The sequence below is a fragment of the Bufo bufo genome, chromosome 3 (assembly GCF_905171765.1).
Source record: "Bufo bufo chromosome 3, aBufBuf1.1, whole genome shotgun sequence".
Lineage (NCBI taxonomy): Eukaryota > Metazoa > Chordata > Amphibia > Anura > Bufonidae > Bufo > Bufo bufo.
In genome coordinates, this window is record NC_053391.1 from 351,065,809 (window position 1) to 351,091,371 (window position 25,563).

Genomic DNA, 25,563 nt, shown 5'->3' on the forward strand with positions numbered 1-25,563 from the left:
CCTGCCGATCAGAAGCTGATGATCTATCCAGAGGATAGATATCAGGTAAATGAAAGTGCAGAACCCCTTTAACTTTAATAATTTAATTTGTTTTCATTTTGAGGGATATCTTTTCCATTCACACGTCCGCAAAATGGGTCCGCATCCGTTCTGCAATTTTGCGGAACGGGTGCAGACCCATTCATTTTCAATGTGGCCGGACTGTGCTGTCGGGTGCGCATTTGCGGATCCGCACCCGTGCTTCCGTTTCCGCAAAAAAAATAAAACATGTCCTATTCTTGTCCGCAATTGCAGACAAGATTAGGCATTTTCTATTATAGCGCGGTCCGCAAATTGCGGAATGCACATTGCCGGTGTCAGTGTTTTGCGGATCCGCAAAACACTTACGGACGTGTGAATGGACCCTCATAGTAACATTATTAAAGGTTACGTTTTATCTTTATGTATATTCTAATGGATTGCCTTCCTTGTACAATGTTATAATATACTCTGTTAGAAAGTATATTATAGTGCATTTGTATTGTGCGGCAGTTGTGTGCGGTTCTGCAGGTATATAGAGGGACAAGCGTTATTGGAACAAATAATTTCTACTGGTGTGATATACCATACAAACCCAAAGGCCGTGCGACAACGCTGATCCACGATCCTGCTCTTCAGAGGGACAGGAAACAACTGGAGAGGTAAGAGGGAGGCCCTTTTATTGGCTGATCTCAGTTGTTTCCTGTCCCTGGGAAGGCACGATATCCTCCAGGTGGTGCCGTTGTGGAGGCGTGGGGAAAATAGCCGTTTGGGCACCGTTTTTATTTACAATGTTCACAATCTGACAGGTAAGATCACGTGCTATTTTTATAGAGCAGGTTGTTAGGGACGCAACAATACCAAATATGACTATTACTTTTGGTTGTTTCAGTTTTACCTAGCTTTTTTTTATGATTTTTTTTTTTTGTGTCTCCATATTCTGAAAGCCATAGTTTTTTATTTTTTTCAGTATGAGATGACGGTTTGAATGGTACTATTTTAGGGTGCATATGACTTTTTGATCGCTTGGCATTACACTTTGTGATGTAAAGCGACAAAAAAATGTCTGACACTTTTTACAGTGTTAGGTCATATGATATTTTTATAGAGCAGGTTGTTACATATTGGGTATTGCCACATCTGTATACTTTTTTTGAATTCATGTTTTACACTATTTTTGAAGAGAAAAATAAAATATAAATCACGTTTTAGTGTCTCCATAGTGTGAGAGACTTTATATATTTTTTTTTGAGCGATTGTCTTAGGTAGGGGCTCATTTTTTGCAGGATGAGGTGACTGTTAGATTGGTACTATTTGGGGGAGGGGAATATGCCTTTTAGATTGCTTGGTGTTGCACTTTGTGATTTAAAGTGGCAAAAATTTTTACGGTGTAAGGCCTCATGCACACGACCGTTGTGTGCATCCGTGGCCGTTGTTCCGTGATTTTCTGCGGACCCATTAACTTTCAATGGGTCTGTTGAAAACTCAGAAAATGCACCGTTGTTCATCCGCGGCCATGATCCGTGTTTCCTGTCCGTCAAAAAAGTATGACCTGTCCTATTTTTTTTGACTGACAACGGTTAACGGACCCATTCAAGTCAATGAGTCCGTGAAAAAAAGACGGATGCACACAAGATTGGCATCCGCGTCCGTGATCCCTGGCCGTTGGCAACTTTCACACAGAGGGATCACAGATCCGTCTGCATAAAAGCTTTTTCAGTAGTGTCGAGAGGGGAGGCAGACCCCCTCCCTCCCCAATATTATATTCATTGGTGGCTAGTGCGGCCTCCCCTCTCGACACTACTGCAGTCCTGGTTGCCATGGTTACTTAGCAATTTTTAGAAGCATTATACTTACCAGTAGGAGGAGTGCCCGGCCGGTCACAGACATCGCAGCTAAGTATAATGCTTCTAAAAAGTGCTAAGTAACCATGGCAACCAGGACTGCAGTAGCGTCCTGGTTGCCATGGTTACCAATCAGAGCCCCAGCGACTAAACGGACTCCGATCGGAACTCTCGACCGCCACCAATGATTGGGGGGGGGAAACGTGATTTTTACTAGGGGGGGGTGAGGGAGAGGGAGGCCGCACTGGCCACCAATGAATATAATATTGGGGAGGGAAGGGGTCTGCCCCCTCCTGCTGCCTGGCAGCACCTGATCTCTTAAAGGGTTAATTGTGCGTATCATAGCCCCCTGTAGGTGCAGCACCTGAGGGGTTAATTGTGCGGATCACAGCCCCCGTAAAAGATCGGGTGCTGCCAGGCAGCAGTTATATACACAGTTCGTAGGATATTCTAACTTGAAGCGTCCCCATCACTATGGGAATGCCTCTGTGTTAGAATATACTGTCGGATATGAGTTTCACGATCTAACTCAAATCCGATGATATATTCTAACAGACGTTCCCATGGTGATGGGAACGCTTCAAGTTAAAATATACCATCGGATTGGAGAAAACTCAGATCCTATGGTATATTAACTCCTGACTTTACATTGAAAGTCAATGGGTGACGGATCAGTTTGCAATTGCACCATATTGTGTCAACGTCAAACGGATCCGTCCACATTGACTTGCATTGTAAGTCAGGATGGATCCATTTGGCTCCGCATGGCCAGGCGGACACCAAAACGACTTTCTTCATGTCCGTGGATCCTCCAAAAAAAAATGTCACGATCACAGACCAACGGAACCCCGTTTTGCGGACCGTGAAAAAATACTGTCGTGTGCATGAGGCCTTAACCTGAGGGGTTAGGTCATGTGATTTTTTTTTTGTAGAGCCGGTCGATACCCAGTCTACTGTTCTCTCTTCCCCCCCCCCCCCTATTTTGGGAAATGCTTTTTTTTACTTGAAACCTAATTTTTTTTGTAACTTTTTTTAACTTCTTTTTTCATTTTATTTTTGTCCCACTCTGGGACTTCAACTTTTGGGGGTCTGATCCCCTTTACAATGCATTACTGTACTGCGATGCATTGGCTGTAAGTGTATTACACACTGTAATACACTCACAGGCTGTCACTGAAGGAAGCCACAATGCCTAGGGAAGGCATCGGGCTGCCTTCCCTGCCATCGGGTCCCCGTCACAACTGCACCGATAGCCACCCTGCACGTGCTGCGGTGACCCCAGCACTGCGAGGGTTAATGCGCCGGCATCGGTTTACATCGATGCCAGCAGGGGTCTGGCTATCAGTGACTGCCGGACCCCTACAGCTGATCGGGCAGGCGCAGCTCCTTCCCCTGCCTTATCAGCATGACGTACATGTACATCACTGGTCTTTGAATCCCAGCCAGATATGACGTACATGTATATCATGGGTCCTTTAAGAGGTTAAAAGGACCATGATAAATCCAACAAGAACCATGATAACCTCTAACAAGTCAGAATAAAGCCATCTTTGTTTTCATCTCCAGATCAGAGATTTAGAAAAGATGCCATTTCTCCCATCTCACAACTGACGAGAAGGACTTTAAAATCAGGTTTAAGAATATGTACCAAGACAAACAAACATCCATATATAATTTTAGGTTTTAAGCAGAATATATTCTAGAATGATTGTCTCATGTTACATTCAAGTAATAAAAAGTTGTATTACAATGCACATTTAGAAAATATTGTAAGTTACTTCTATCGCAAGGATTTCAACATAAAAAAAAAGTCAAGAACATACACAGGCTTCAATTTTTACAACAACCCAGATCATGACACCACCCAAAAATATCCAATGAAGTTTGAATTTGAAATGTTTTTTTGCTCGTCAGTTACATAAATTGGGAAGGGTGAAAGAATCTGTTGTAAGCATTCAGTGTTTGAAAAATGAGTAGTTGGATCAAAATTGTAACGGATTTACTTGTGCAATGTTAGTGTTAATCCTGTCACCAGCCCCACATGAGATGGTCCTGAAGGTGCAAAAAAAAAAAAAAAAAAAAAAGTGCTCATTACATCAACAAAAATATATGGTATCTAATGAGGGAAGAATTGAAAACATTAAGACTGTGCAAGTTAGACATGGAACACTTGAAACATTAATTTCTTGGTATATGCAGAATTCTGCATTCACCTGCACAGTATTAAACAAATAAAAAAAATATATATAAAGCATGCAAGCAGGATGAATATTTTCAGTCTCCATTTTGTTCATTAAAAAAAAAAAAAAAAAACTTAAAAGTGCAGTCCTCACTGAAGTGCGATAATGTAATGTAAGTATATATATAAAAAAAAGTTGTCAAAAAATACTGTATATATCAGCGTGAAGACTAGGGAAAAATAATAAAAACACCCTAAAAATGAGCTTGTGAATGACCAGAGCAAATGTATATCATATCTTTGATTACAGTTGGCTGCTTATTAGCCAAAAGTAATAAAATACTTACAAAAAAAAAAAGCTTAAATACTGAAGCAAAAAGTTGTTGTAACATTATATTTCCAAACAGTTCAAATGCAAGTTCTTTATGGGTTTACAATGAAATGTTATTTAACTCTTGTTATTCCAGAAAGAAAGCCACGGCATGCCACTGTATGTAAAAATATATAATTTCTCTCACTAGTCTACTTTCCGACATTATATTGTGGAAAATAAGACTTATGTTAAAGCTTTGGTTTTACGGTCCCACGTCAAATGCATTCATTATCAGATATTTTATTTGCTCTTGTAGGGACTATTGCACTGAAAACCAGAAGACCAATTTATCAATGTCAGAATGTAAACAGTTCATCTCCATCTGCAGGGTTCAACTCCATTCTGTCCCAAGTAGTAGGGGAGAAGCATTCATCAGGCTGGATATCATTCTCAGTCACTCCGATGTCGAGAACCTGAGGGTTGTTCCTGGACTCTGCAAGTCTATGGGTCAAAATAAAAGCTCCAGTCAAACCAAGGTATAGCTTTTTTTGTAATCAGACCCCAATAATAAGTTTTACCATATAGGACAACATGCATGCTTCCATTTTGGTGCATTTTATAAAATTGCATTAGGTTCAAAATGTCAAGTAAGCCAGCCAATAGGTAGTATAAAAAGTTAAGAAAATTGTCAAGCAATGTACCAAATGTGTGGTCCAGCAAGAGCTAATGTGGCAAATCTCTGGACTAAATTAAAAAAAAAAAAAAAATTATAATAAATAATAATAATAATAATAATAGGTAAACTTGCAGTCGAGTGCCGTTTCCCAATCCCTACCAACACGTTTCAAATCTGGTTGCGTAAAATTTTCCCACCTCTGGGACCGACCTCTCTAGAATGGGGCCTCCAAAATGAAGCTCGGCCATCTTCCATTCACTTCTATGGGACTGCTGAAAATTTCTGGAACTCTCGTAGAGGTAAATGAAGAGGCGGCCACACATGCAGTGCGCTCTCCATTCACTTCTATGGGAGTTTCAGAAATACAGTAGACGAGCACACTCGGCTCTTTTCTGAACTTCTGTAGAAGTGAATGGAGAGCACGATAAGCATGCACTCTTTCGATTGGGGTAAAGTGTGGGACCCACACCTATCTGACAGTCCGTGGGGCAGCCGCAGCGGACCCATTCACTTGAATGGGTCTGCGATTCGGCTGTTCCGCAAAAAGATAGGACATGTCCTATCTTTTTGCGGAACGCAAGTACGGGAGGAAACCCCACTGAAGCACTCCGTAGGGTTCCGTTCCATGCTTCCATTCCGCATCTCCGGACCCATTCAAGTGAATGGGTCCACATCCGTGATGCGGAATGCCCACGGAATGGCACCCGTGTATTGCGGATCCGCAAATGCGGTCAACGGGAAGCACACGTTTGTGTGCAGGGGGCCTAAAAGTGGTGTTTTTAACATTAACCTCGGAAGGTAAAAAGGTTTTCCAGTTGGGCTAAAATGGTAAGAGACTTCAGCCAATAGTCTGCCTTATTATATCATCCGCTTAACATTAGCAGGTTTAAAAAAAAAATAATAATAAAAAAAAATTGCTATTAAGGCCCATGTACTAACTATGCTGGCCTTAGGCTGAAAGGGAGCCCTATGACATTCAAGGCAAGCTATTTTATGCTAATGAACTGCATAACATGCTCCAGCTCAATAACCTGCAAATGCCGTTAACATTTTTTTTCAGCAGCCTCTAACACATTACCTGGAAAATGCCTCATCAAGTCCATCATCAAGTTCCTGCACAGGAGGAAGAAGAAAAAATGCATAAAGATGGAGTATTTCCAATGAAGGCTATTGTTTACCGTGCTTTGTAAGGGGGTACAGATTATTCAAAACACGTTTTCCTGGATTGTAGCACAAAAGAAAAAAAATGTTCAAATCATACCACCAAGAAAACAGATAGTTATGAACATTACCCAAATTGTTTTAGGGATCCCATAATCATGATTGACAGCACATTGCTAGAACACGCCATCAAAAAGGGGTCCTCCAGCTGGGACCCCACTGAATACAACATTTATGATGGCGGCTTGTAAAAATGAACAGAAGTTAGATGTTACAGGACTCATCCAGCAAGTTTCCTCCGTGTATACATCTTTTTTTTTAGATAGCTGAGCTTTTAGAGGACATCATGCTCTACTTACCCACATTACATTGTTGTTCTCGTTGGGGGCATTTTGACCAAATATACCTTCAAAATGATTGTCGCTGGCATTTAATGCATCAAATGTTTTGGTTGCTTCTTCCAAGTCTAACAGATTACCTGTAGCTAAGTGAAATTAAAAACAAACAGATTCAAAATGTGAGAAACCTCAAAATCTTCAGGAATCTGGTGCCAATTTAATCAGCGCTAACCACGCTTGCCAAAACATCAGTGATCAGGAACAATTATTGTCCTTGGGGCTAAAATTTACTGTTATTTTAGATTTTATTCTCCAAAGTGACACAAGGGATAATACGTATAGATTACAGACTCTAAAATGCCGATAGATACAAAGTAGAGAGAAGCTTGAGCACAGATTAAAACAGAGTATAATACACTCAAGGGAGACGTTAACAAAATTGATGTCAAGCTTCGCACCCAGCACAGCCCGAGCTGTGCATCTTACACATACGATGGGTTTCAGGTTTATAACGAAGTCTATCTAGAAGGTTGCTGTACTCACACATACCGATATCACCCTGCACAGCACGCAGAGCTGGAGAAGAGGGGGTGCTGTTTGCCACATGCACTCTCCCTGAGAAAAGCAGTTGTAGAGGAGCAAAAAAGTAGGACATAAGGCAAGCACAGCAGGCCGGTACGGCTGACTTGGTAGAGAACTGTGCCAGCTTTATTCTCTTATTTCATTAGAAACAGATTTGGTTATTAAGCAGTAATTGGAGAAGGGTCTCAAGATATTGATGTAAGGCTGCCCGTACAAGATGTGGGATTGCTTGCCAATTTGCACCTGTAATGGTTGGGCAGCATCTGTACATGCCCTTTAGTTTCAAACCCTTCTGGCCATACCTAAATGCCATATTTGCAAGCAGTTCTGGAGGAGCAGAGAAACTAAGACGTGCAGCATTCAGGTACAGCCAGGAGGGGAAAGTTTAACACAAATAGCACTGACAGGTGTGCCGCATGTGGATCCCCCTGCTGGGGCCACATCGTGAACAGGCAGCCTTCACACAAAACCATGGGACCCTTAAAAGGGGTTGTCCGGGTTCAGAGCGGAACCCGGACATAGCTTTATTTTTTACACCGGCAGCCCCCCTGACTTAGCATAGTACACTTCATGCTCGCCTTAGCGCAGGGCACGGGCTCTTTTGTTTATCATAACACACTGCCGGGCGGAAACTTCACCTGCTCTGATGGGCAGGCTTTAGCGCTGCCCTAGCTGTTTTACTGGCTAGAGCAGCGCTAAATCCCACCCATCAGTGCCGGTGACGTCACCGGATCTCCGATGCTCAAGTCAGGGGGGCCATCGGGGTGAAAATGGGAGTTATGTCCAGGTTTATCTCTGAACCTGGACAACCCCTTTAAAAAAAGGGGTTGTCCCACTACAGCAAACATTATGTAGAGGAAGTTAATACACGCTACTTACTAATGTATTATCCATATTACCTCCTTGCTGGCTGGACTCATTTTTCCTCACATTATATACTGCTCATTTCCATGGTTACAGCCACCCAGTAATCCATCAGTGTGGGTCGTGCTCGCACAGTAAAGGAAAAAAGGCACTGGGCCTCTGGTGGCATGTTACAGTGTAGTTTTTTTCCTACAGTATGCAAACTAACCATTGCTTCTGGATTACAGGGCTGACCATAACCATGTAAACTAGCAGTGTATAATATGATGGAAAAATTAATCCAGCCACAAAGGCAAGCAATATGGCTACAAGACATTAGTAAGTGCTTTGTATTAACCTTTTATCTACATGATCAATGCTCCCAGTAGCTGTACCTGAATGCTACACTTGCTTTATGTCCTATTCGCTGCTCCTCCAGAACAGCATGCAAGTTATTTTCATCAGGTACAGGCAGCCATTAACAATGTACACAGAATAACCAATCCATCTGTAGTGAGCTAAGAAAATATCAGCTGCCATAGCCACGTGGTCCTGCGCTGTATCACGGCTGCCCTATCTAGATTTATTTTACACCATAGATGTGTTTAATATGATGGCTAGTTCATGATCCGAATAAGTTGCCGCACTTTGCCAGACATTTTCTGGCAATCTGTCCAACTAAAACAGAACTGGGTTATACAGCAAGCCAATGACCGCACCATTCCTGCAATGTAAGAGACTTTATGGTCTGACGACATCACAGACTCACCTCCTTTAAGGCTAGCAATACTTGATGACCCTTCTGACTGAGAACTACTTGTGCCTTCACCATCAGAGCCAGATATTTCCCTCTTCTCTTTACCTGTAGAAAACAAATAAAACGTCTAGCAATAATTGGCCAATCCAAAATGGAAGTGTGAAGGCACTAAAACAATTTAATATTGCACACAGACATAGCTTATGAACTCAAGCCTCCAACTGAACAGAACATCAGATGACCACGATTTAACAAAACCTTTAAATACCACGATAACTGAAAATTTACCAATCGTAAAAAAAAAAAGAACTGTAGATATATTTGTAGTGTTGTGTCCAAAGCTGAGTATTGCAGGCCTTTTCTTCTGCTGGTGCCTCTAAAGATGGACACATTCTCTCCTTGCTTGCTCAGCGAGTGGGCCCTCTGGGCTTTGCCGTGTGAGCACATGCGCCATCAGATGGCGTCCCCTGCCATTTTCTGAGTCTTGGGTGAATTCACATGCAGTAGATTTGTTGCAGGAATTTCTGCAACAAATCTTCTGCATGTGAATTCACCCAATTGTTGCCATCTTCTGAATGGGGCTTGCAGAAGTCCCTGTGCTTGCTGCCAAAATAACCCAATGCAGATTTTCTGCAACAAGTAAGTGAATTTACCCTTACACAAAAGTTAAAGATACTGCATCTCACTTCGGACAAGACAGATCTGTTAGATTCTGTATCTTTACAGGGAGTTATCACTGAACAATAGAATGTTTGTGTGTATATATTTAAAATGTTGACCTTTATTAATCCACATGTTTGTCAGTGTTGTCTGTCTAAGCCCTCAGCTCCTGATGATTTACCCTAAAGAAACGCCTTGAGCATATAATGGGCGATACATAGGCATACACAGACTGAAGCTGCAAGGTGTAGGGCGCTGTGCCGTCCCGGGCACTGCATCATCTGTGTGAGGGCGACATTACCAACGCTTTTATTGAACACTGTATATAGCATTTCTGCCCACTTCTCCCTGGAAGTAGTTTTGTCCGCCCTGTGCTCGGTCCTTCTTTATTTGTGGATGCATCACATCCTAAAATTGGTGGATGCTCTACAATTGATAAACCCCTATCACCTTGCAAGCTAAATTTTGGCAGAGATACCTCCTCCACGTACCCCGCATAAAGTGATAGGGGTGGGAGTACATTCTGACCAGAATTAGTGCCAATTGTTGCATTCATAGCTATTAGGGCTGCACGATATGGGAATTTTGTGCGATTGCGATTAGGGCCCTAAAAATTGCGATAACGATATGCGATGCAATATTTAAGAGAATTGTGCTAGAGGTCTATTTGCTTGGATTTTCCCATATGAGCCGCTGACACGGCTGGGGAGGAGGCTGTTATGGGGGGGGGGGGGGGGGGGGGGGGGGAGGGATCTGCGGAGGAGGCCGTTATGGAGGGGGGGGATCTGCGGAGGAGGCTGTTGTTGGGGGGGGGATCTGCGGAGGAGGCTGTTATGGGGGGGGGGGGGGGGATCTGCGGAGGAGGCTGTTATGGGGGGGGGGGGGGGATGTGTGCTATGACACATGGGGGGGGCAGCATAAGACATAGCATCTTATGCTGGTTCCCCTCATGGCTTTGTGTCCCCTCATGTGTCCTAAACCGTGCACATAACTGGCTTTGTGTGTAAAGTATTTTACTAGTGTGTAAAACAATCTCTCTCCTATTGATAACATGGCCGCCTCTGTACTCACTGTCACTATGAATGCACTGCAGCGAGCCGGCCGGTGCGTGACTGACGTCACTTAGTAACGCTCCTCCCACTTCAGGAAGCAGGAGCGTTACTAAGTGACGTCAGTCACGCGCCGGCCGGTCCGCTCGCTGCAGTGCATTCATAGTGACAGTGAGTACAGAGGCTGGACCTGTTATCAATAGGAGATTGTTTCACACACTAGTAAAATACTTTACACACAAAGCCAGTTATGTGCGCGGGGCCCCTTCATATATAATCGCGGCATTTTCGGGTCGGCCAAATCGCCATATCGCATTGCCGATTATCACGATTCGATTATTTTTTCGATTTATCGTGCAGCCCTAATAGCTATACAAGGTATAACCCTTATTGTGAACATTATTTTGCATAGGAAGTCACTCTCGTTCTAATTTTTTAAGGTGTATTAATAAAGTTCAACATTTTAAATATATACACACAAACGTTCTATTGTTCAGTGATAAGCGTTTTGAGGTGAACGTAATCCAATTCTATCTCAATCAGTGAATCATCTTTACAGGGAGCCTACATGTAGGGAAAGAGGATCTACATGCTGTTGGAAGGCAAGGAGGATGCAGCCCAAATAGTAAGATATTGGAAAGTCTCCCATAGTCACATGTACTTCTGACTAGGTAAAAACAAACACCACAATGAAGACTATCCAGAAGTCTGCAAGCTGCAAAACCCTGAGTACAATGGATTACTTGTGATCAAAACAAAAGAAAATAAGAAGGTTCAGCCAACATTTCTCAAAGGTAACATAGTATCAGTTTGTACATCTTATAAAAGACATGCGTCCATCCAGATCAGACTGGCCCCAGAGCGATTACTAGATGTTCTATAGTGGTCACCAATACCAGATCGGTAGGAGTCCAACAAAAAGCAACCCCCACTGATCTGCCGATTGCAGCGTCCATCAGCATAACCAGAAGCACAGCGCCATTGTCTGGGTAGTGGTCATGCTGGGTAACTGCAGCTCACAGTTGCTACACTGTCGATTAAGCATTCTGCTTCAGACTCCATTCACTGTGTTAATACCTGAGCACACAGCTACTGCAGATACGTTAAGGCCCATGCACACAAACATTTTTCTTCAGTTTTTTTTAATTATTTCTTTTATTTTTTTCACATCCGTATGCAGAACCATTCATTTCAATGGGGCTTGGGGGGGGGGGGCGAAACAAAAAAAAAAAAAAACAACTCTCTCTTGTCTGTTTTGCTGACAGGCAGTTACAAATTATAAAAAAAAAAAAAAAAAAAATTTTCTTGCAGATGTAACACTGACATCGCTAAGGCTACTTTCACACTAGCGTTCGGGGCTCCGCTTGTGAGCTCAGTTTGAAGGCTCTCACAAGCGGCCCCGAACGGATCCGTCCAGCCCTAATGCATTCTGAGTGGAGGCGGATCCGCTCAGAATGCATCAGTATGGCTCCGTTTGTCCTCCGCTCAGCAGGCGGACACCTGAACGCAGCTTGCAGCGTTCGGGTGTCCGCCTGGCCGTGCGGAGGCAAACGGATCCGTCCAGACTTACAATGCAAGTCAATGGGGACGGATCCGTTTGAAGTTGACACAGTATGGCTCAACTTTCAAACGGATCCGTCCCCCATTGACTTTCAATGTAAAGTCAAAACGGATCAGTTTGCATTATCATGAACAAAAAAAAAACAAAAAAAAGATTTTATTTTTTTTTGTTCATGGTAATGCAAACGGATCCGTTCTGAACGGATCCAAGCGTTTGCATTATAGGTGCGGATCCGTCTGTGCAGATACCAGACGGATCCGCACCAAACGCAGGTGTGAAAGTAGCCTTAAGTGAAAGGCATCACTGCATAATGCGGAGCTAGCCCTACAAGGCATTGAGTCTGATTTAGCAGCGATTCTCCTGATGAAAGACTCCCTTTATGTATGAAAGACATAAGATTATGACCAAAGAGGAAGACTTCGCATACTGGGGGGGGGGGGGAATATATTTATTGATCTGCACCAGTTCATGGGGTACAAGTTTTGTTGAGGTTACTAATTGCCCAATAGAGTTATTTAAATTTAGGACATTAATGTAATAGAAATCTATGCCTGTTGTGATCAGCCATAAATTTGTATTTCTGCCGTTTAACACACATCAGGTGCTCATTTTGAGGTGTTTGAGTAAGATGCACCGAAGTTATAAAGACTGGCCTATGAAATGTCCCCTTATGTTCTCAAGTTATGCTTCAGCCAGAAGAACACTACGGTAACAGTCAGGATTCTCAGCAGTGTTTTCTTCTGGTAAGAGGGTCAAGTTAAAATGGTCACACTTACCTTCTCTGGAAACTTGCCAAAATTCAAATGCCACTTTAAAAGCTTGTGCAACTGTTAAAGTAACTGCTTGTGCCTATAAAAGACAAAAAGGTTCATATACAGCTCATTAGGTTAATATAAAGAGGTCTGGACAAGAGGAATGCTTTCCCTGAAAAACGCTTTGTCCATTACATGCTGGCTTGCTAGGGAACATTCTTGCAGCAGTGCACTACAAAACTAACATGTCATACAAGGCTAGATATTTCCCCTTCAATCCCTTCCATCACTTTGGGCTGTTAGATCTACCAATGCCAGATTCTAGATGAGAACATACAGTATATAGGTGCTATGTTTGTATGTACTGCATGAATTCATAGTGATAGATGTACATCTAAGATCTGAATATTTCATGCCAAAGGTCAAAAATGAGTATAAGAGTCTGTTTTTAGCAGCATTAAATGTATAAAACCTAAAGGGGTAGAGGAGGGAAGAAAAACACACAACTATCTAATCATAAAGTCAAGGTTACCATTTTCCGCTTTGTGCAGAGAAAAGCATGGCACTCCAAGGTTTCGTTCTGTTGGCTCTGGGCAATGTAGGCAAAAACTTTGTCGTGTAACTTATCTGCTGTACAATAGGATATTCTGAAAGATGAGAAGGCAATAATACACTATTGTCAGTGACAAAAACTAAACAAATAAAACAAATCTAAAAATGAACACATTAAAATACTGGGTTTGGTCACACATTAACCTTTATAGACCGCTCATATCTGTGGTAATCAATTTCCGGTAAGGGGTCCAGTTTTAGATGGCAAGGGCAGCACCATTCTGGTTGTCAAAAATACCAAAAGCCCAACTGAAGTTAAATAGTATAAGTATGGCATCACCATAATTGTACTGAACTGTAGAATTTACCATGTCAATTATGCCACATTTAGTAAGATTTTGTGGGCTTTGTTTTTTTAAACCAAACACTTAGTAATAGAGAGGATTATCCACAAGATAATGTTTAGGATTGAAGGGATCCAAATGCAAAGACTCAGATCCTGAGAGCAAGAGGTCCAAGAGTCTCCTCTGAATGGAGCAGTACTGTCAGCAGTGTGTATCAGTCCACTGCTCCAGTCACTGTAGGATAGACAGTCAGAGGACAAACAGGCACCACAACTTCATACCAGAGGGCGTATGCAGGGATCTCTTATTCTTGTGAGCCCTGAGGATTCCAGTGGTTGGACCACCCATGATGCAATCATCACCTATCCAGTGGATATGATAGTACTTTTGTGCGATAACCTTTTAAAGGCCCAAGCAGGCCTGGTCTTAAGTCTTTCCATTTCAAATAGTGGGGTAGGCATCTTATTTACTTACCGATAAATTGACACGTTTTCAATCAACTTGTTGGTGACACTGTCATAAAGTATTATGCCTCTGGGAGTGACCTTCAAAAGCACCTTCTGTAGTTTCTTCCCACTTGCTTTGGCCTTAGAGATTGGGAAAATGAGAATTTGATGGACATGCACAATTTAAGCAAGCAAAGGTCTTTCTAACATGTTTTCCACACGGTTTCCTATGGTCAGCAACACAATCTACTATTGACAGGTCTTACTTCTGAGACAGTTTCTGCCATTTCCTTTTGAAAAATTACTTCCTCTAAAGCACGTACGTGAGAAAGCTAAACTGATGACAGAGTTACTTGAAAGTCAGACTACTTTAGACATCCAAAGAGCCGTGTGCACGCTATAGAACTGGGGTCAGCTGAGGCTTTGATTGTAGGCACAAGGCATAGTAGACCTGGAATAACTGTATTGTGCTCCTAGTAAAAAGGATAAAACTACACTGTACTAATGTGTCTGCATCATCTGAAGTGGCCCAAATTGGCACAACTAAAGATCTCTACACTTTTTGGACTTGCTCAAAATTGGGGACAGACTCCGCGCAAACAGTGTGGCGTTTCCCCAGAAAGTGCTAAGGTTGTGCCACAATTCTGGTGTAAAAATACTGTCTAAAAACTAAGCCAATCAATAGTTAATATAGAGTCAGAAAAATATCTATCCAGACACATTTATCATCCAGCATGAGGCACTGTAAATCAGTAAATATGGGCCTTTGTGTGGTCCTCATTTTTGACAGATAGCGCAGTAACACATTTCTATTGGGTCATGCACACATCTGCATTTTTTTTGCTGATCCAGGTGGCTGTTCTGTAAGTTACAGAACATGTCCCATTCATCAAAGTGTGTAAAATGCAGGGTGAAGATATCTGTATTGTGTAGATATGTGGTCTGTGGACTGACATATGGACAGTAGTGCGCATGAGGCCTTAGACCAATAAGCTAAATGTTGCAAGGCTGGCAGCTGATTGCTCAATGGGATTGTCTCATGAAGACTAGCCAAATCCATATGCCCTGTTAAAAGGCATATATAGATCAGAGAGATCTGGCAGACTTGAGCCATCCTTGTATTACATGGATGGCTATTCATCTAAATGGCCACCATTTAATACTTCCACTACGGGTGCCAATTGTAGGACCCAAGACTGTTAGCAGATTTCCCCCTGCAGACACTTTTTTGTAAAGGAGTCTTCTCGGACGAGACAAATGCAAGGGAGAATCCTGTAGGAGTTGTCAGCAACTTTATCCAACCTGCTCAATATATAGATGAGCTTGAAAGTTTGCGAATCCTTCAGAATATTCTTTCTACATGAATTTGATTTAAAACTACATTTTTCTTCTTTACACAAATCCTAAAACTAGAGTTAAAAGAAAGAACCAAATGAGTAAAAATATTAGAATTGGTCACCTATATATTGAGGAAAATTATCCAATATCATGTCTGAGTGGTAAAAGGATGTGAACTTTTGCTTTCAGTATCAGATGTGACCCTCTTGTGCAGCAATAACTACAGATAAATGTTTCCAGCAATTATCGATTAGTATCGGCTTAGAGAAATTTCAGCCCATTCATCCATACAAGACAGCTTCAACTCTGGTGTTGGTGGCTTTCCACAGATGAGCTACACACATCCATAACATTTCTATTGGTTGAAGGTCAGGACTCGGACATTCCAAAACTAACTTTATTCTACTTTAACCACTCTGGTAGAACAACTTGTGAGCTTAGTTGTTGTCTTGCTGAATGACCCACGTTCTCTTGAGATTTTGCTCAGGCAGATGTCCTGACGTTTTCCTTTGGAATTGGCTGGTATAAGGCCTCATGCACACAACTGTATGTTTTTGCTGTCCGCAAAACGCAGATCTGCAAAATACAGATGACATCCATGCGAGGGCCTGTATTGCATTTTTTGCATGACTAAAACAAGAATAGCATATGTTCTTTTGCAGAATGGACATACAGATGCAGAAAGCACACCGCTCATCTGTGTGCTTTCTGCACCCATAGGTCCGTTCCGCAAAAGGATAGAACATATCCTAATCTTGGCCGAAAAATGCAGACCATGGACTCATTAAACTCACTTCCACAAAAAAAAAAAAAACGCAACGTGATCACACAGATGTCATCTGTATTTTGCAGACCCACGTTTTGCAGACTGCAAAATACAGTCATGTGAATGCGCCCATATTCAAAATTCATTGATGCATTAATGATGGCAAGTTGTCCTAGCCTACAGGCAGTGCAACACGCCCAAGCCAGGATACTATCACCTCCGTGTTGCTTTTACAGTTTAGCTTGGGTTCCTTTAACTTCACAGACTATTAGACACTTTGCTCTTTGTTGTTCCACCACACCTGGGGATGGCAATAATGGTCTTGATATTTCTCCATTTGTACACACCCTGTCTCACTCTGGATTGTGGAGTCCAAACTCTTTAGAGATGGTTTTGTAAACTTTTCCAGTCTGATGAGCATCAACAACGCTTCATCTGAAGTCTTTGTTTGTACCATGATACACTTCCAAGAACAAGTGTTGTGAAGATCACACTTTGATAGATCCCCGTTCTTTAAATGAAACCGGTTGCCCACTCACCTTATTGACATCCCAGTGAATGAAAACACCTGACTAAATTAACCTTCAAATTATCTCCAAATCCTAAAGGTTCACATACTTTTGCCACTCCGACATGTCATACTGTATCATTTTCTTCAAGACAGTCTAAGGTTTGACCCATTTGGATACACTTATCTACATTTAGGACTGGTGTGAAAAGCTGATGTAGTTATGTCAAATTTATGCAAAAAATATTTAAAATTCTGAAGGTTTCACAAACTTTCAAGCACCATTGTATGTTTGGATGGAATTCCAGCCTGTCGTGAAAGCCCTACCCTTCCAAACTATGGCCCAACTATGAACAGGTTCTTAGAACGCTATTAAAAAAAATAGCAGGAAAAGCAAAGGCAGGTGAACATACATAATGCCCTAGTCTTAAGCATTAGACTACACAGATCAAACACCCATATGAAATGTAAATCAAGTGTTAAATACTGTATGCAAGTATGAAATCACAAGGTATTTCATGAGATTGACATTTTCTTGTAGCTGCATGCACATTGCGTGGATGAATTATTCTTGGCTGTGAAAACAAGGTTCTCTTTCCCTTGCCAAACAATGGAAATATTACACACATACTGTTGCTACAATCCTCTTCACTGCAGCTGCAGATAATTCTTCCCCTTTTGGTTGTTCCACCAAGGTCATGCCCAAATACTTCAGATGAAACAGCATTCCTTCTAACAGAGTTTCCCTGGTATCAGTCCAGTTTTCAGGAAGCTCTAGAAATAAAACATAAGGTTGTGAAATGCCTTTATAGTTCCCATGAACACAAGTGAACTTGAGCAAAAACGCAGTACAATAGTTTGATCACAGTAAGCATTTTATGGGACAGTCGCCACTTTACGGCAATGATCTTGATTGGCAAACTGAACTGCACTTGGAAACCTTAACCGGGGAGCCATAGATGCCCTCCCTCCATCCAACTAATTAGCCTTTGGAGACTGCAAACAGTTCTTAACTTATTGTGCATTACATAAATCATAGTTAGTTAGCATTACAGCATCTCATTTTAACACAATGGTTTATTATTGGAATGCACTGGAAATAAAAAAAAAAAATAATGGAGGGAGTGCTCCTTCACACACATACTATATTTCAGCACTTAAAGGGCATCTGTCGGCAGATTTGTACCCATGACACTGGCTGATCTGTTACACGCACGCTCGGCAGCTGAAGGCATCTGTGCTGGTTCCATGTTCATATGTGCCTGCATTGCTGAGAAAAATAAAAAGTTTTAATATATGCAAATGAGCCTCTAGGAGCAATGGGGGCGTTGTCGTTACTCCTAGAGACTCAGCTCCCTCTGCACTATCCCAGGACCAGGTGTGATAACATTTATACTGCCTGGCCCTGTCAGCTGCATAGGGAGCTCAGTCTCTAGGTGTAACGGCAATGCTCCCATTGCTCCTAGAGGCCAATTTGCATATATGAAAACATTATTTTTCTCAGCAATGCAGGCACATATGAACATGGGACCAACACAGATGCCTTCAGCTGCCAAGTGCACATGTAACAGGTCGGCCAATGTCATAGGTACAAATCTGCTGACAGATGTCTTAATACTTGAACGGTTGTCCGAGAATAAAAAAATAAATCCCAGACAAGCCCTAAAAGGTTATAAAGGGGTTTTCCTGAGAATTTGATAATGACGACTTATCCTCAGGATAGGTCATCAGTATCTGATCACTGGGGGTCCAACAAATGGGACCCCCCGTCGATCAGCTGTTTGAGAAGGCACCTGTGCTCACAGTAGCGTCCCACCTTCTCGCAGCTTACCAAGCACAGTGCCCTACATTGTATAGCAGCTGTCCTTGGTATGAGCAACAGGGGCATTGTCGTTGAAGAAAAAGCCAAGTATCTAGGAGTAACGACAACGCCCCTGTTGCTCCTAGAAGCTCATTTGCATATAGTAAGACCATTTTTCCCAGCAATGCGAGCACACATGGGACCACCACAGATGCAACTGATCAGCCACTTTCATAGGTACAAATCTTCTGACTGAGGCCCTTTAAAGTCTAAAGAAGTTTTACAAGAAAAATGACTCGAGGAGCCAGACAACAAAATGAAGACACTTGAGGTCACCTTAACCAACACACAGCGCAATAACTGTCCACATTACAGAACGACAACTTGAACAAGGGCCATTGGACTGTCATTACTTACATTAGCAGGAAGCCAAGTGCCCAGACACAAGGTCGCTTACACAATGCTGCCGTCAGACCTACATACTTGTTTGGGTTGCAGGAGCATTGCTGCACCACAGATGGGATTGCATGGGAGTGAGCAGCAATTACTGAAGTCATTTAAAGGGAACTGGTCACACTGAACATGGTGATACATACGCCCCAATTTCGCACGTCTGCACTCTAGAATTCTGGCTTCAAAAAGTCGCAAAATGGGGCTTGTGACTTTTTGCATTTTTACACCATTCCTGTTCAAAAATATGGGTCATGTTAATGAGTTTCACTTCGGAGACTTTAAAAATAAAAAGACAAATTTATCAACATGTGGCATTTGATAATGTGGCATGAAGTACACCACCGCAGACTTAAACTGACTTCACATATTCACTTCATGATAAAGTCCCCTCCATATCTGTGGGGGGAAAAAATATTCTGTAAAACTTAATTTTTTTTATTTATTTAAATTGCTGCTCATTCTGAGATCAGGAGTCCGATGGGCAGCCCTATTCAGTGACTGGACAGTAGACCCGTCCACTGGACTCCTTAGCAAAGAGCCGGGATTTTGTAAAGGTACAAATTATAGAACAGATTAAAGTACTAGAAGTCCGATCATGAAGTTAGAATGAATGCCTGATGGAATGGTGTGCAGATATCAGAGCTCCTGAAGGTCCTTAGAAACAGTTATGTCTACTGATATCAGACTAGTACATGTCAGCACAAGAAACAAATACATCATAAAAGTCTACGTAAACTAATGTGTATGAGGACCACACAAGGTTCTCAAACTGTTTCCTACGGGGGTAAACAAGGCGTTGCCGCATTGACTCAGAACTTCCTGTACCCACACCTCCATCTGGGTGGGGTGGGGAAGATTTTGGCACCGCTTGCCTTAAAGCGAATCTGTGTCATATCAATGATCTGTTGCCCTCACTGAGCATACAGTGGGTACATATATGCCAATTTTGTGGTGTGTCACTCAATGGTTGCTGACAGCCACCAGTGTAACCATCGCAGCCCAGGCTTGGAAGAGAGTCATTGCTGCCTGGGGAGAGTCCGTTATTCATGTCCTCCTGCCTACCAGCTGATTGGCACTTCTCTTCTGGAGGGAAAATTAAGGAGAAATCAGCTGGTGGGTGGGAAGAGCAAGAGAACAGGCATCACGCACACAATTGTATCCATTTTACTGTCCGCAAAATACAAACGCAGACCGCGTGCTGTTCGCATTTTTTTGTGTGTGGATCCATTGACTTCTTTTGCAGAACGGACATATGGATTGCGAAAAGCACACGGATGATCTGTGCGCTTTTCTCATCCGTATGTTCATTCTGCAAAAAAAATAAAAAATAAGTCCTATACTTGGCTGCAAAATGCGGACAACAGACCCAATAAAATCTATGGGTTCACAAAAAACGCGGATGCAACACAGACGGTATCCGTATACGCAGCCTGCAAAATGGATACGGTTGTGTGCATGAGGCATAACCACGGCTCTTCTCAGGTAGCTGCGACTCTTTCCCAGGCTTGAGCTGCCATCATTATGAAAGCAGGTTCCCAACACTCACTTTTAGAACACGAATGACACTACTGAATGGCAGCGGTGAATAGGGGTAATTACAAGTATGGCGTCCCCATTCACTACTATGGGAAGGCTCTGTAGTATTCACTTGGACAGACATAGCCGTCCCATAGAAGGGAAAGGGGCGCCCTACATGTAATTACACCTGCTCACCACTGCAATTGCCGCGGCCTGCAGGTAAACAAAGGGGGTGCCAGGAGTCAGACCCCTGCCAATCTGTATAGTAAAAAAGCAGACAACCCTTTTAAAGAGTACACCGAGTGCCTACCCTATTCCACTGCTGATCACAGGAGAAGTGCCACCAACCATGGCTTGTAAGGCGAGACCATCACTGCCACCATTAAAGATTTTACTAAATTTCTTAACCGATAACCTATCCTGTGAGTGCCGCTGCCTTCTCGCAGATTACCAAGCACACCGTCGAAAAAATTTGCAAGTAACAGATGGTTTGTTTTCTGCACCAATCAGCACGGAAATCTGTGGATGACCTGTACCCAGGTACGCTAAGGGTTCACTTTGGCAGCACAAGCATTCCTGGCAGCGAAAACCACCAGCTACCCTTGACCACAGCATTGAGCATTCTGCAATCTGAAGGAAGATGATACGCCTTGTCTGCATAAACATGCATGCCTGGAATTCCTGGCAACACACAAATCCGCCAATATCACATCCTGACACTCAAATATTTCCGAATATGAACAAGACCTGCACAAAAACGACATGTTTTGGCATAAGAAACCCATTTTCTTCGGAACAGTCTTGTTCATGACGCATTTTATAAGGAGCACTGTAGAAATGAACACATTGCCTACAAGCAGCACGCCCGCTTCTACCAGGGATAGATTTCCCACTGCCATCTTAGAGACTGTGTGGTAATGTAGTCTACAGCATAGGGCCAGTCAATAAATAGGAGTCTAACGGGTGGACCTCATCGTGCAAGAGGGCCCCATGAGGTCAAGCCAAGGGCCACATGATTTTATGGCAAAATTGTGCCGACACTGATTGCCACAGGTCAGTGCGACTTAACCGCATGGGGCCACCCACACCGCGGGATCCTACCCCAATACAACTTGCAGATAGATCAAGAGTAAAAAAATAATCCACCATCTCAAGATCCATAATAACCCTTTCACACAAGCGAGTTTTCTGCGCGGGTGCAATGCGTGACGTGAACGATGGCACTCGCACTGAATTCATTTTAATGGGTCTGTGTACAGGAGTGTTTTTTTTTTGATGCATCAGTTCTGCGTTGCGTGAAAAACGCAGCATGTTCTATAGTCTGCCCTGGCCCCAAAGAAGTGAATGGGGCTTCAGTGAAAAATGCATTGCATCCGCAAGCAAGTGCAGACACAATGCGTTATTCACTGACGGTTGCTAAGAGATGTTGTTTGTAAAACTTCAGTTTTTTTTTTTTTTTTTTAATCACGTGCGTGAAAACCGCATCAAAACGCATTGCACTCAAGCGGAAAAAAACTGAACGCAATTGCAGACAAAACTGACTGAACTTACAAAATGGTGCGAGTTTCCCTGAATGCATCCGGACCTAATCCTTCACGCTCGTGTGAAAGGGGCCTAAACTGGGGCTTTAGTAATGAAATGCCATACACATGGTTTTTTTCAAAAAGATCCAAACAATGACTGATAAACATGAATGGCCAAGGAAGAGACCGCAGCGCCAGATCTTCAAAAAGCTGATCAGAGGCCCAAAGCTGGACCCCCACTGATCAGATATTGATGACCTATCCTAAGGAGAAGGTCTCATGCACACGACTGATGTGTTTTGCGGTCCGCAAATCGCAGATCTGCAAAACACGGATGCGTCAGTTAATAAAACTGCCTATTCTTGTCCGCAAAGCACGGACAAGAATAGGACAGGTTATGTTTTGTTTTTTTTGCAGACCATGGAACGGAGCAACGTATGCTGACAGCACACGGAGTGCTGTCCGCATCTGAGCTGCCAAAACAACGGTTGTGTGAATGAGGCCAGAGGCCCAAGTCACATTTTACTCACAGAAAACCCCTTTAAAGTTATAAAACATTAACCCTTAGGCTTGTTTCACATTTGTGTTTGCCATTACAGCAGGCTGTTCTGGCCGGACGTTACCGGAATACCGTCCAGCCCCATTAACTATAATAGGGTCCAGTGGTGACCCTGCAAATATGCTGAGAATTGGCCAGAGAAATAGTTTTTTCCCCTCTGGCCGATTCCCAGCATTCTATGCCGGTAACGTCAGTGTGAAACAAGCCTTAAAGGGAACCTGTCACCGGGATTTTGGGTATAGAGCTGAGGACATGGGTTGCTAGATGGCCGCTAGCACATCCGCAATACCCAGTCCCCATAGCTCTGTGTGCTTTCATTGTGGGGGAAAAAAAAAAAAAAAACACGCCATTTATGGACAACTTTTTTTGCACATTTTTCGGGTTTAACATGCAAAAGCCGGATCCGGTTTGACTGAACACACAGCGCCGGATACGGCGTTAATGCAAGTCAATGGGGAAAAAGACCGGATCCGGCGTTCAGGATTTTTGACCGGAGGTAAAAATACAACATGCTACGGTTTTCTGAAAAGCCTGATCAGTCAAAAAGACCGAACTGAAGACATCCTGAAGGACTGACACTCCATTCAGAATGCATTAGGATAAAACTGATCAGTTCTTTTCTGGTATTGAGCCCCTATGACGGACCTCAGCGCTGGAAAAGAAAAACGCTAGTGTGAACGTACCCTAATAAGGACAGTTTCGGATTCAGGTTATTAGTACAGACCTGGCCATATGTTTAGGTTATAGGCCTAAAATGTCATGACAGAATCCCTTTAAGCCACCGTCAGAGAAGAAACTGCATGTGTGAATATAGCCTTATGGTTCAGGTCCAGAAGGGAGACCTCACTTGACTGGAACCACATGGGCTAATTTAGGGGCAGAGAGGCCTCCGAATCCACTCATCCTTCGGACAGCCTGACTGTTAGCTATTAAATGTCTGGTACTTAGTTGCCACATGACCGGCGCCGCTTATCCCAGACAGTACCGATATCACACATAGAAGAGGCAGCACTTGTATAGGCGGGGGATTATAAAAGGCCAAAAACACAGTAGATGCAACATTTCAGCAGGAGTTTAGCTTGGAAAAGGCCGAAACGTTGCATCTACTGGATTATCGATTCAATGCTACGAGGATGAAGCTGGCTTTTTTAGTCACATCATTTAAACACTTCACAAATGATCTTGTAGATTGTCAGCCCACGTGGGCAGGGTCCTGTCTCCTTCTGCACTGTCTGTGGCACCATCACCTCTTCTACTATTTAGACTTTTGGAGGGGCCCTCCCTTTTCACATTGGTGCCTGTACACATTTACTACTACTATTACAGAGGGGCACAGCACAGGTGGGGGATTCCTAAAACCTAGCAAACCATTCCCGCTGGCAGTTATTTTACAGCCCCTGCAGCAAGGAAAACAGTTACACCAGAGGGAGGAAACTCACTGACTTAGGGAGCAGAGCTGGATTTGCCATTTCACTCAGCCTGAGAACACTATTATATAGAGTCTAATGAAACCAGGTACACTCAGCTCTGCTACATCCAAAAGGTAGCACGCACGGAGGTAGTTTTATACACAGAAGAGCGGCGCCGGACTAGTTCCTAGAAGGTCTATAGATGATATATATACTCACTCTTGTGCCGCCCTCCTCCCCAGGACTGCTTGGCAATGCTGGGACTCCTGATGATGGCCCTTCCCGCAGACTTGAGCGCGTCCATCCTGCTGAGGGGCAGCTCCCACCGCCCGGCCAGCGGCTCCCCTGCCACCAACTTCACAACTTGTGCAAAACTTTTCGCCTTCTTCCCCCCTCCCTCCCTGGAGTCGATGAATGATCACGTCTGGAGAGGGCGGTGATATTTATGTAAATATGGTCACCTGACCGCGGTCGGACACGCCCCACCCAATACTTCCCTATTAGTTTTAGAAGTGTGTGAGGCGAGCTCCTGGTGTAGGTTACTCATACACCTGGCGGGGGACACTTACCTGAGCACAAGGACCACTAAATGTAATAGGGGTGTCAGCAGTCACAGACGTATATAGGGCACCTGGTGACAGAGAACACAGGGGCTACTTCCTGTCAGGAATTCTATTGAAGGAGACCATAGCCAGCTGTAGCTGATAACAGGAGAAAATAGATTGCCTTCAACTACAGGCGGAAGAAAATGGGCGATATGTGTTATTGCCCAGGAGTGTAGCTATAGGGGGTGCAGAGGTAGCAGTCGCTACCAGGCCCAGGAGCCTGAGGGGTCCAAAGACCCTTGTCAGGGCCATCTTGGGGCAAAAGGGGCAGCTGCCTCTTGAGCCCCGCTGGCCACTGCGCAAGTGCTTTTTTTTAAGTGCGGCAGCGGGCCCTCCCTTAGGGACGCATGACGTACCAGTACGGCATGTTTCCCGAGTCCTTAAGGACCCATGACGGTGGGGGTTAATCGGAACAGGATGCTCGCAGAAATCATTCAGCAGGCATCCTGTCACAACGCCGGGGGAAGGTCATTTCAGACCAGCGGTTTGCGGCTTTACCTGCGGTTGCGGCGGCGGTGCCATCGGGTCCCCATGCGGCTGTGGGGGGGACCCGATGGCATGGATGGCAGCGCGATGTCTAAGGAAGGCATCGCGCTGCCTTCCGGTGAAGATCCTGTGAGATCCAGCCGCCTGGATCTCACAGGCCGGAAGATGTATGAGTAATACACACAGTATTACTCATACAGCCAATGCATTCCAATACAGAAGTTGTAAAGGAATATACCCCCCAAAATTCAAGTCCCAAAGTGGGACAAAAAAAAAGTGCAAAAAAGTTGAAAAATAAAGTTTTGCCCCCCCAAAAAATTAAAGTTTCAAGTAAAACTAAACAAAAATGTCATTTTCCCCAAATAAAGTAAAAAAAAAATAGGGGGGGGGGGAAGTATACATATTAGGCATCGTGGCGTCCGTATCGACTGGCTCTATAAACATATCACATGACCTAACCCCTGAGATGAACACCGTAAAAAATAAATAAAAACTGTGCTAAATAAAAAAAAAATTGTCACC

At 43.3% G+C, this 25,563-nt stretch overlaps 1 protein-coding gene across 1 annotated transcript; it reads right to left on the reverse strand.

The window, feature by feature from the left end:
• Positions 1–3,979: 3,979 nt before the first annotated feature.
• LDLRAP1 (low density lipoprotein receptor adaptor protein 1) lies at positions 3,980–24,353 on the reverse strand. The gene is made up of 9 exons (XM_040424463.1): positions 24,170–24,353; positions 17,319–17,461; positions 14,104–14,216; positions 13,266–13,380; positions 12,758–12,830; positions 8,724–8,816; positions 6,551–6,675; positions 6,109–6,143; positions 3,980–4,855 (listed from the first exon to the last, which is right to left on the reverse strand). Exons 1-9 carry the CDS (start codon positions 24,252–24,254, stop codon positions 4,711–4,713), a joined length of 927 nt encoding a protein of 308 aa, XP_040280397.1. The 5' UTR covers positions 24,255–24,353; the 3' UTR covers positions 3,980–4,710.
• Between the last annotated feature and the right edge of the window lie 1,210 nt (positions 24,354–25,563).